The sequence below is a fragment of the Diadema setosum genome, chromosome 12, assembly GCF_964275005.1.
Source record: "Diadema setosum chromosome 12, eeDiaSeto1, whole genome shotgun sequence".
NCBI classification, from domain to species: Eukaryota; Metazoa; Echinodermata; class Echinoidea; order Diadematoida; family Diadematidae; genus Diadema; species Diadema setosum.
This window is the reverse complement of record NC_092696.1, coordinates 17,448,352-17,461,888: the sequence shown is the minus strand read 5'-3', so window position 1 is coordinate 17,461,888 and position 13,537 is coordinate 17,448,352. Positions and strand designations below refer to the sequence as shown.

Below are 13,537 nucleotides of genomic sequence, written 5' to 3'. Positions count from 1 at the left end.
AATATTTCTGTAGTTAAAAATTCTTTCAGTGTACATGTTTGAGTCTTTGAAACTTACATGGACTAGTCTAGGCCCGGCTCCCTGTTTGAAAACAAATAATAAAAAAAAAAACACCACTGTTATGATCATAGTATGACTTCTATAATGGCGTAGACGATCCGTCCGGTGAGACGTGTATTCCTTTTGCTGGTTTGTCAGGCATTGCACAATATACTTCAAATTTCCTTTTACATGCTACGGGATGGCGAAACTCAGGACTTAACTGAGGTTTGTCTCTTACTGCATTTAAGTGGGAATATAAGCAAGACGCGCACTACCGTATGTCTCCCCCCCCCCCCCAACAAAAATACATCGGGACCCTCCGCAATCATAACTTTAAAATTAGTGAATCAATCCAAATCCAAATGCAATTTCAAGGTATGATACAACAACGTACAACTTATTACCCACGTCTTGCAAAAAACCCCATCCAATTTGCTTCAGTGGTCATAATGAAATGAGGATTTTTGTAGAGCATGTCAGGAATCCCTTCTCTCCAAGTTCTGTCCATTGTATTCACATGCAGTTCCAAGAGCATACAAGTGCTAAATTTGGAAGAATCACATCCACGACATGCTTCACAACGATTCACATTTCTCTGTGACCACTTAACCAAATTGAATGGGGTTTTCTGCAAAATAAATAGGTTAAGAGAATATATTTTTAGACCCTGAAATAGCATTCAGACAGTTTAATCACATTGGAAGTTATCAAAGCAAAAATCCGATTGTAAGTTTTTTTTTTTTTTTTTTTTTTTTTTGGGGGGGGGGGGAGACATACTGTAAACTAGTAGTACATACTTACACGCGTGCACTAATACATGCATACTTACATACAAACATACATACCTTAAAATACATTCAGATATTACATGCATGTACATGCAGACACTCATACAATGCATGCATACACACATACAGACACACACATACATTTGTAGGCCTATTGCACACATACATACAGACACACACATATGCATACAATACATGCACAGACGCAGAAATCATTCATATTATTATAAATGCATATATACATCATATAGAAAAATATGGAGAATTATGTCTCCCTTCGGAATAATGTGCGGGCCTTCTAAAAATGACCAATTGTTCTTGTGTAGACAGTGGTGTAGGATGGTTTGTAGGGATGTCTGCAAGGTTGATAGTGATCTTGTACATCATTGTGACCTTGGTCATTGATCGATGATGCTGTACAATTTGTATAGGGTGTCCCATTCCCATTCAAAGTTCGTGTGTTTCTTTCGCAACCCTGAATATTAGATTCCTTTCAAAAGCTGGCATAAATTCTACAGGTAGGTAAATCAGACTTTTCCTCAATATAATGAAATTGGAGACACCTTCATGATGAAGGGGAAGCATTATGTAGTATACATTTCAGGGGGAATTTATTGGATCCCCGAAAAAAAAAAAAAAAAAAATCCAATCGCTATTCTGTGTGCAAAAGGGGAATGTATTCTCGAGGATGATGGGTTTTGTTTTTCATTTCTTTGTTTAAAGCTCTGAGGTGTATAATTGCTGTAATATTTCATACAAAATGTTTGGATAAATAATCCTTCAACCATGCAAAATTTCGTGACGTGTGCAAATAGGGTAGGATTAGATGATATTTGTGGTCTGTCGGTATGACAAGGAGCAGTGTGACCTGAAAGGGGTGGCATAGTTTTGGTTGAGATGGGGATTCACATTTTAACTTCTTAAAAAAGATAATTGTGTCATGAATATGCATGTTGGCAGAAAGTGGGTGTGGCCTGTTCGGACCACGGTGGAAGTCAAGATGGCTCGAGGCTGGGACCATGCCGTTTGAGGAGTCGAGAGAAGAATAAAGTTTTCATTACTTTAAGTTGGATTAGTGGTGGTGATTTGTTTCGGTGTCAGAATGTGTGACATGTCGTTGCCCCACCAGGATTTCCCTCATTCCGTAATAATTGGAAACCACTTATACGACACACACAAGAGCATACAATCCTGAGAGGAATTAAAACTCTATTTGATGAAAATCGGTTTTGAAATGGCCGAGATATCCAGAAAAAAAAAGAGGTCCCAATTAAATGTGGGACCACTTTGCTTTACATTGTTTTTAGATAGCTCAGCCATTTCAAAACCAATCTTCATCAAATAAACCTTTTAATCCTCTTAGAATTTAATCTTCAATGCTGTATTTCATATGAAGTTTCTAATTATCTCGCAAATAGTTAACATCTGAATTCCCCGTGAATCTCAACCAAAATTATACCATCCCTTTAATTCTACTTTGTTTATTCACATCAACTTGAACCTGGTTGGAATTGAACTTCAATTAACATGGAGTGGATTTTCACCTAAAATGTACACTAACAAAACGCAAACAGAAAAACTAAACAGAATGATTATTATTCATTAGTACAAAATTGAGCAAAATTGAGCAAAATTGGAATCCCATTTTCTTTGCTCAATTTTTCACTAAGAAATAATATGCATTCTGGTAAGTTTTTCTGTTAGCGTTTGTTACATACTCAAAAAGCTGCATCACTTCGGTGATCCCCGCATTTATCCCGAAGTTGAATTATCCTTCGGGTTTATGCCAGGTTCAAGTGTGTACGTGTGTGTCACACACAAACACACTGCTATAGCTTCTGACCATTTGAGCATTGAAAATTTAGGGTTTCTGGGACGAACACTGAACTAGGGCTTTCTACAGATCAGTGGGTAGAGCATCGGGCTAGCTCCTGAGGTCTCGGGTTCGAATCCCGTTGGAATCCCATTATCTTTGCTCAATTTTTCACTAATAAAATGTACACTCTAAGACTTTATGCTCTTAGGAGGTTATTATCTGTCGACAAAATATTCCACTGTCAGTTTCAATATCACAAACAAAAATGCGCACAATCACGTAACTGTGTAACATTCAAGGACATGAAATTAATAACAAGGAAACAAACAACAATGTTCATGTATTCGAAATATTTCAAAGTTTATTCAGATTTTAGTTGAAAGCAAAGTGGCGAAATAAAGGCATCTGTTTCAAATCAGAAATTTACCACAAGGAGATTTGAAGATAAACATCATTATCTTATATAAAGAAACACATAGAAACGTGTGTGTACTATCTATATCCTGATGCATAGTTATATATAGTACATCATTGGTCACCGACATCGCAAAATGATACACCCTCTTTAATCAACATTATTTGACGCAGTCACAGTGTACAACGGTCAGATTTTGTTAAAGTCAGAGCACTCTGACAGCCTTCTGATATACAGTAAGAATGTAGGGTTTACAGTAAATGAGGTATAACAGATATTTGTGGTAAGTGAACACGGATACACCCACCTCCCCCCCCCCCCCGTCCTCCCTAAGGGGGAAAAAAAAAAACTTCAGAAACATGCAAACAAAGATGTCTATGTTTGGCACGAGGCATTTAAATTAATCGCCTCCTGACTTACTGACGTTTCCACAGCCCATTTGCCTCTTGCACCAATCGCATTAATTCCTACGGCGTAATACACAAAAGAATAAACCGCTCATACCACACACGCAAGCAAAGGAGAGAGACAGCGAAGTAGAAAACTATTGAGTTGGAGGAAAGAATATTAAAGGGGAAAAATGAGCGGAACAGCGTTAAACATAACGACGGACGTGTTCCAAATGAACCGGAAGTGGAAGTACGCGGTGGAGCGGAAGTGAAGAATAATGAGAGAGTCGAGAATATATAGGCAGTGGTTGGGGTATTTCTGGTCACATGAAAACCTGTGAGCCGCTCCATACAGAACCCTGAATTTTTGAGATAAAAAAAAACCCGGAACAGCACGTATAACAGTCTTTTCGACAACCCGTATTAATGCGGATTGCTTCTCTTGAGGATCGCACACTCCAAGAAGCCCCGATTGTTGCGTTACAGAGATTTCGCTAATATCAATGACAGACGTAATTCAAAGACGGGATTCTTTTGGCAACGCTCGAAAGGGAAGCATACAGTGGACGTTTACTGTGCACTTTTCAATTTGAATGAAATGAATTAACTGCTTGCACTAAATTCATCCACATCGAGTGTAACCATTGTGCTTTCGCTATGTTAATGCGTTAAATTCAAGTCTTAAATTAAAATCTTAAGGTATCATCAGTTTGTTGAATTGTTATTTTTCTCTCTAAAAACAGAAACAAAGTGATTTGTACAGTTAGTTGGGTGATATGTGCAACATAACAAACGACCGGGCTTAATAAATACAAGTACCGCTAAGGTTGTGACTTCAGTGTGCATACAAGCGTTTTTTTTTTTTCACTCTTTAGAATACCAGGCATCGAGGCTTTGATAGATTCACGAAATGTCATTTCAGATGAGGTATACAATAAATTTTTTTTTGACAATTTATCTTGTCTCCATGGAAACCGTTATTATAACCTTACGTAATACAAAAAAAAAAAAAGATCTCGTTACCATTGACAGACACCTTGTCAATTTCAAAATACATCAACATCTTTCATCGCATAACAAGGCCAACATTACATAATTTATTTCACTTATAGTCCATGCATGTCTGTACACACAGCTCAGTCAAATCAGACCGCTTATGTTCATTTCGTTATAAAAAAAAAAGTCACGAAAATGTGACATTATCTTACTGTCTCATATACATAACAAAAATATGTAGCGTCACTGTTTTCTCTATTTCTTTTTTTTAGTACACATTCAAATTTCACGAAAGATTTATTTCGAACTTGGCATTGGCATTCGAAGAACATCCATTCTGTAAAATTATTTAAAATACAAATAACAGTACTGTTCACAGGGTCATATGGTACAATTCATTCCAAACATCTTTTTTTTTGGAACATTTCTTGATAATTCTTTCAACGGTAGGTTCATCTAAAAAGCTGGGGGTACTTTTTCTCAGTCTGCCCACTGCTTGAAATAAAGGTTTCTCATTATTCAAATTCATGTCGATGGAGGGCAATTTGTTTGTCAGATGCAAAGGTTTCTCATTGTGGAGTATATCTTAATTGGAAGCATCTACAATGGCAAACATTGAACGGAAGAGGAACAGTTACATTCCCATAAATTCCCCAAAAGTAACTTATCATAGAGACGGGTGCTGCTGCTGCGTTACTGACACACGTACTCGAATCTGATGGCCTTACAAAGCTATTCGCTTCAAGCTAAAATTTATGATCACTGCAGTTACCATGGCAACAGATAGGTCTCGATCAACCAATCAGCTGCAACTTTAACTATGGCAGCTTCAATCATTGCAACCTGCAACAATGATTGCCAAGGAAGCCATAAAAATAAGATGGATTTTGGCACACATTTTGTTTTTCTGCGGGTCTGCAGAAGAGATGGACGAGTGGGGAGACTATCCGTATAATCCAGGGGCTATTTCACACTAGACTAGCGAGCCGGCAGTTGCCATGGTAACAGTCAATATGGTCGAACTTTTACACATTGCCAAGGTGTTTACAATTCACGAGGGACGACGAAGACATCCGGATACGATGTTTTTTTGTTTTTTTTTCTCTCTATCCCATTTTGTCCCTAGAGCCTTCTTGTTTTTCTGAGAAAACCCCCGTGAAGCTCGGAACCTAGGTCATGACCTCAAACTCTTCGTTTTTCCTCGCGTTAGTTCGCTTGTTTTCTGTTCTTGGCGATGCGACAACCGACATTTTGGAATACGTTTAATGTACTCGTCTCTCCGTCAACACATACCATTACATATATACATTATATATATAAGTATATGCATGTATATATTCTCTTTTATTTTGGTGGTATGGTAATGTTATCATGATGTTTCTGAGGTCACAAAGGGTTACGAATCTCCTAGTAATTTTCTCTCCCGTGAAGATTCGAAAAAACGTGAATTAAATATCAGAAGATTAACGTTATCAACATTGTTCAAAAAGTTTTATCAGAGGGGAAAACTCTCACTTCAAGTACGAGTGAAGTAGCTATAACAAATAATCTAAAACATATGTTTAAAAGAGAAGGATAGTACACTTACTTAGACTGGTTTATAGTTATTGTTGTTAAAACTAATCGTTTTTAAAACAACAACACAAGCGAAACAGAGATCTGGTTTGTCTGATAGGTTGTTTTTTAATTTTTCCTTGGGGTCACACAATTGATGAGAATGACTTTCTTGCTTCATTTATCCTTTGACATGTCTTGTATTAAACTATAGTTGCATTCCTTTGGGTTTGTCGAGAAACTACCCATCACAAATTTTTATGTGAACGTGTGGAATAGAAAAGCAATTACACGTACTCTGTACTGATTTTTTTTTTTTTTTTTTAACTCACGTTCTCTTTTTCTGCGTATGTCATCTGAATAACAATTTGATTAATTATCAGGAAAATATCACTTTGTGAGGGAGAGGATAACTTTGTATACCGACTGATTAATTATGCAATTTCGTACATGCTGTATGGGTCGTGTACACACAAGACACAATGTGTTGTGTTTTTTGATCCCTTTTTAGAGTAGGGGCCTACCTAGATACTGAACAACCACAGACGTTAAAACCGCCGACACGGATGTGAATAATATGGGGCATGCAATTACGCGTGCGTCTATAATTTTCCGGTTGTGGAATTATATTCATGTTAAATGGTTGCCAGAATCGTGATCACAACACGGTTGTCATGCCTGTGACCTATTTGTAGGCATACTTCCGTTGATTGTGCCTTTTCAGAGACGGGTTATGAATGGTAATGAAAGTGAAGCACTGAAAACTGAAATATACCTGTACATATATTTTACGCCCCCGCTGGTTTCACGGAGATTTTCCCGGAGATTTTTGACAGTTCCTGACAAAAAGAAGAGGTAGAAAAATCTAAATGACTTGTTTGAAGATAGAGGAATATCTTGAAGGAATCTCTTTCCATGTCAGCATAGACTAGGCACATATCGCACCTGCGCTACGCCGCCAAGTAATTATTCACAATCCTCTTGTACACCATCCTTTCCCCTAACCGGGAGATATGACTAACTACAGGAAAAGATTTGCACACGCAAACAAACATGACATTGAAAACAGGAAAACATAAAAAAAAAAAAAAAAAACCTGTTACCCGTCAGACATTCCAATTTCGTCTCATATTCGACCAACAGACAGATTTAAGTGATAATTCTACTCGAAATCCAAGCGATCCTGTGATCAAGCTGCAAAGATGGCCTGATGTTTGCCCAACACAGCAAAAACAATTGCACAAAAGTGTATGTATTTCAAGTCTTTAAATAGTTTTACACTGATCTGATGACTTGACTGGCCCTTAACTAGGTCTTCGGGCTATATAGAAAGCACGTAAACATAATGTACCTCATTATAGTAGCTTGATTCTGGGGGATTTGTACGCTAACATCAGCCATACCAATAATTGACCTATAGATGTGCTACATGGCAGCAGTTTCGTTCAGAGGTCATGCATGGAAATTACAACTAATGTAAGATTTACACATGTTATCATAATGAGATGTGATTTTGAATTATGTTAATAATTACACAATCGCTGTCTAGAAATCAGAGCAATCTGTAATAAAAACTTAATACTAAGGCTCTGTACCGAGATATGTTTAGGAACCCTCCTAAAATTTTCGACGTAAACATTATAGTATCAGTCCAGAATTCGTAACATGCGCGCCAAATCCCCATACAAAATGATTCAAAACAAACATACAAACAAAAAATAAATCACCCGTGAATGTGGAATAAAATGCCGTGAGCTTGTACTCTCGTAAAGTTGTGTACATCTGAGCATGAACAGCTACAGTATAAACACGAAAAGCAAACCCTTGACGCATGCGCAATCTCCATCTGACGCTTGACGGGGCCAAGACGGGGTCAAGAAAAGACCGAGGCAAAGTCCCGGATGTTTGATGCTCCCCGTGTCTTCTACACTGTCAAAGAGTTGTTTTTAAATTTACAATATGATGGGAACGGACGACGTGTCAGCTGAGGAAGTCCAACAATGACGAATGTCTGGGAAGCATCCGCGTTGGCAAGCCCTCTGTATTGTGGTATTTTTTTTTATTTGTAAGGTCGACCAAACAAACATACACAGATACAAAACCATAAAAAAGTAGTAAATGTGGTAGCCGTGAACTTTAACTCAGCATCCACCAAAACAGGAAGAAGTGATTAAATGGCATTATGTATAGTTTTATGTTTTTACAGCCGAATTTACAAGAATGACACAGGAAAGAACAACTGAAGTCCTCCTTTACCGAAAATTCAGTGAGGTTTCTACAGACAATGATTATTTTGTGAAGCGAAAGAATATGCAACATGTGATTTAAAAACAAAAAGAGAGAGTGAGAATACGGTGTGGATTTTAATTCCCATAGCTCAACTTCACTAAGTCGAACAGGACCGCGCAGCGACCCACAATCACAGAATACTAATCACGGAGATGCGGCATCTTTACAAACTCCTCTCCCTCCTCAACTACACTCTGCAACCGTATGCATAAGAACCGTTAGTACGCATGCGTGATGACCTGTCCGGCTGTCCTATTGTGTCTGTTAGATGCTAACAGGTAGGTGAACCTCACGGGGAACATGGCTCCGTCTTGATTTTCTTTCTCCTAGACTCGGTTTCCTCCGACCCACAGCTGGAGTCTTGAGAATTTCTGTGACCAGCCGATGACATCGACAAATCTACGGCCTCTGATTGGCTGGAAGAGCTCGCCGTCGCTGACGTATCCAGTGACGTTGCGCGCGAATGACTAGGCGCGTGCGACGCCGTTGACAGTGGTCCTTTCGCCGGGGTCTGCGTCGCATTTGGCACGTGCGCACTGGGAAGCCCGTATGTGAGAGGTTGGAAGTGTCCAAACACTTTCATGTGCCGGTAAACTGGCACGAAATGGTAGTAAGGGGGCGGGTGCACAAAGGGAAATGGTCCGCGATAGAGGTAATGCGGCGTCGACAGGTCGCCGCGAGCAGCTGAAGAAGCGACCGAACGAGGACAGCTGGAGGAGACATCGCCGCTTTGGGAGGGCGTTGCCATTCGCGGCACTTGGAGAGGAGCATGAGGATGAGATATTAAGGAGCCGACTGCTGAGGCCGGGACACACAGAAGATGGTCAGACGGAAGAACGGAAGGCGCTCCTGCGCTGCTTGAGAAAGATGTGGACGAAGACATTGCACGAGATCCCATACCTGCAGACGTTGCTGTTCCTATCGAGGCTGTTGCGCCATGCGATGCTTGAAAGTGCAAAGCCGAAGCGGTTGCCGTTGACTGTCTATGGGAATCAGAGTTCTGAAAGGAAGCTGAGGCGTGTGCCATGCTGTTCGCCGACGGCGCGCTCTGCGCGGATGGTGCGGTGCGCGGAGCTAGCGAATGAGCTGAAAACGTCACCTGGGCATTGTGGTCAGTTGGTGGCTTACTTCGCATGGCAGAAAAAGGCATAGTCCACGGAGCTAGCATACCAGGCCTCACATGGGGAACTGGGGGTACTCGGTGCAAAGGGTGCATCCCGGGTACTCCCGGGGGAGGGTAGTGAGGTACATTCGGTGGCAGTGACTTAGCTGAGTTGTCGAAGGTTGTCCGAACTCTTCTCCGGCAAGCTGTCAAATACCTTCGAAGCCTGCTTCGGAAGTCTTCGTGCAGTATCGCGCCCTTGTCGGGTGCTCGTCTCAGGAATCCTTCTCTATTCATCAAACAGAGGGCCCGTCCGTTCATGTGGAAGTTACTCTTGTCGATAGCTATTGTATATTTCACTGCCAACGCGTCAAGCCAGCTCCCGACGTGATCGGCAGTCCATTTCCGTGGATCTATGATAATACAAACACACAAACAAAACGACAACATTGAATACAGTTCAATAAACTATACAAACAAAATTTTTGTGGTTGTACTTGCATGCAAAAGAAGCACAAGCTAATAAAGAGTTCATGGGGTTTTTCAGAGCTTTTCCTCTTTGTTTATGACTTGCGGAAGTAGCTATACGGATAAAACGAAGCAATTTGGACAGGAGGGGATTCCCTGTCAAATGGGTCGCAACGTACACATAATAGTCAGAAACAATTAAGTACAAACTATGCCTCTCTATAATGATAACGCGTGTAAAGTAACTTACATTACTAATGACAGCTTCTAATAACTGAAAAAAACGTCTGACCCTGTTCATAAGCTTTAAAGGGAAGGTACAGTATTGGTGGAGATGAGAATTGGGCTTTTAACTTTTTGCGAGATACCAAGAAAACACTTAGGAAATAGTACAGAGCATACCATTTTAAGAGGAATTCAAAGTTTATTTGATGAAAGTCGGGTTTGGAATGACTGAAACATCCAAAAATAAAGTAAAACAAAGCGATCATAATAAAGTGTGGGTCCCAAACTTATTAGAATTGCTCTGTTTTCATTTCAAAAAGAATTTTCATCAAATAAACGTTGAATTCCTCATGGAATTACATGCTCTTTCATATTTCATAAGAGGTTTCTCATTATCTCACCAAAAATGTTAGAAACCTGAAATTAGGTCTTAACCAAAAGTGTACGATCCCTTTAAGGATATTCAAGTTCAACAACCAGAACTATAAGCACAGCAATTTCATTGCACTGTGAAAGTCAATTTTAAAGTTCTGAAATAGGTTATCACGCCTAGACGATGAGTATAACATACATTAATTGCGTGAAGGTGGTCCCAAGGAAATAAAGACTTATACCATAAATAGGGCCAATGGGGCCAGTATGTTCCATCATAGTCTTCTCCTTGTATGTGGAACTCTGTTCTTTGGAGTCCTTCGAGGAAATTACTGAGGAGATATTTCGCAACCATGCTAATCATTAACTTTTTTTTTTCTACAGATGTTTTTGATGGGGTCATGGAACTACGGTCACTGCAATACTTGCATGATTTTAAATCGATATGGAAATCGGACTTCGCACTCACATTCACGTGGCCTTGAATACAGGCCTACTCGTAGGCCTATACATCAATAAAATCAAACTAACCCTCGAATTTCGAAGCAGTTAATCGTTTCAGGATACTCGTACATAGTTATAATTTCCAAATGCATTTAATAATGAATTTGAAATATGCTGTACACACTGCCAGCTGCTATGAGCTATCCACACTCCCACACACACACACATACAGAAATCGCATTATTTCACCCGAAAACCTTGGTAAGCTGTATTGATTGCGAGGCTTCCCGAAACTCTTCCCGAATGACGTCATAATGTCGCCCTGGGTGCGGGGATTGACTTGGTATTGCTTTTGTTTGTGACGTCGTGTCGTTGTCACTATTGTGCGAGTGCGTTGTAACGGATAAGCTTAAATTGTGTCCGTGAAAACCTTACCTTTTGAAACCTACGCAAACTCACACCCCCCCCCCCCTTCAACATTTTTATGATACCTTTGCAGGCATGAAAGGCTTATAACAAAGTCAAAGAGTCACAACATCACTATTAATACCGAACAGTTCTCACGCTCTCTTGGTTAGAAAGGAAGAGAAGTACGCACTGCAGACAACGATGGAAACATAGGTACATGCAGGGCCTATACATTCAGTGACCAAATACATACATAAATTGACCTATATACCGATACACACATGCACACATACACACGCACATACATGTACATACATATACATACATACATAAGTGAATACACGCGCATACATTCATTACACGTTACATAAAATCATGATTACGCATACATGATAGGGATTATGTACAAAACATACACATTATATTCTTATCAAAACAAAATGCGATGGAGTGGTTTTAGGTGAAGTGGACATGCTCAAAATCTCACCTGCCGGTATGTGTGTCAGGTTTGGAGAGGGCGATGCTCCTGATCGGACCGACGGATGCCCATCCTTGTTGCTAAGGCAACGAGAAGGCGGTCGCTTGTCCGAGATCCCGTTAACTTGTGCCGTCATCCACTTCTTCTAGCACAAAGCACACACACACACATAGAAACAGAAAAAGACAAGAAAAAAAAAATGCCACTTGTAAGCTCTTTACAGAATTAGAGGTGAAGTCTCTTACATTGTTTAAATGGAACAATAATAAAGATATAACAAACACAAACAAACAAAGAAAAGCACATTTTTGAAAGTTAGTGAATGTAAGATACTGTTCTGTGCTTACGTCTATAGAAACTTACACAATACACGTCATCGACTTGTGACCGATATTCAAAATGTTACAGTGATAAATCAAATATATATATCATATACATAATGTACTAACCTACTCTGTACAACAGCAGCAACAAATTCCGCTATAAATACAACCGTACTACTTCTGCTAGTCACTGCTACTATACTACGGCAGTGTATACTACTTACTAATAACTTCATAAGTATACTGCCACTGCAACTTGTCGTGCATTGCATTCTCAAACCTGCAAGTTTGATCTTATATTGGCACGTGCTAATAATAATGTTTGCATGCCATGTTTGATGCCAGATCCGGTGCGGAACCGGTGGGGCGCAATTTATTCCTACCATCATAATTATAAAATAAAAAGGTATATCACTCAGCGAAAAAAAAAAAAAATCGCGAGTCACTGCCAAGTTTAAATCAGGTGACATCTTCCGGTCTAGCAGATCTCCCGGTTTTATAAAAACAGTCGAAACCAAACTTCCAAAATTTCCCGGATTGGTTTAAAAAACAATCATCAGAAGTTTCCGAGATCAGGAACAGTTTCATTTCGTTTGATTTTGCTTTCTAGTCTTTAATTTTCCAATTGTTTTAATACAACAATACATTTTTTTTTTCTTTTTTGAAGTGACTAGCGTTAACATCATCACTTCAGCAAAGAAAAAAAGATGATGTTTTTGGTTTTAAGACAATCATCAAAAGTTCCCAAGATCAGGGCAGTTTTACTTTGTTTGATATATTGTTTGTATTGTGTTATTAATTTTTTTGGTCAATTGTTTTGATACAGTGATATCATTAACTGAAATGACTATTGTTAATATTGACATTGTAATAAACGCTTATATCATAAGTTTGGAGCATATATCTTACAAGCTTTGCTTTTTAGTATAGGTTCCTCATACTACACATTATTATGTTCTTTTACACTCGTGTAATTTTATCTCAAATTGACTGTTGTGTTAAACGTATGTTTTTTTTTCGAAATCGAATGAAATGTGAAATTTGTACGACAATGTGGAATATAGCACGAGAAAAAAAAATCACTCTTGCGACGAAAAAACAGCGATGTAATTGATGAACTCTTCAACTTATCATGCGAACATGAATCTGTGGTTTTATTGACAAGTCATGTTCATCACACACCACGTGAAAGAGGTAAGTCAAGAGTTCTTTTGTTATGTTATAAAAAATGAAACAATGTGGAAGTCTCTTTAAATTCCATGCATATTGTTGCCCTATAGTGTCATGACGTCATGTAGTGTAGTCTCCTTGTCCAGCAATGATGGTACAAATCAGCACAACGGAGACTGGAGAAAAAAATATAACGTCTGAACGAATTGTCCGATTTTCCTCAAATTTCACCAATGCGTCTACTGCAAATATTTCTGC

General features: G+C 39.1%; 1 protein-coding gene across 1 annotated transcript in view; it reads right to left on the bottom strand.

Moving 5' to 3' along the window:
* Positions 1 to 7,434: 7,434 nt before the first annotated feature.
* LOC140236036 (uncharacterized) overlaps positions 7,435 to 13,537 on the bottom strand; it is a 33,023-nt gene continuing 26,920 nt past the window's right edge. Inside the window, exons 2-3 of the mRNA XM_072316012.1 lie at positions 11,796 to 11,928; positions 7,435 to 9,804 (exon numbers count right to left, since the gene is read on the bottom strand). Of these exons, the coding sequence (XP_072172113.1) occupies positions 8,579 to 9,804; positions 11,796 to 11,928 (1,359 nt within the window). The 3' untranslated portion in view covers positions 7,435 to 8,578. The remainder of the gene's footprint in view (positions 9,805 to 11,795; positions 11,929 to 13,537) is intronic.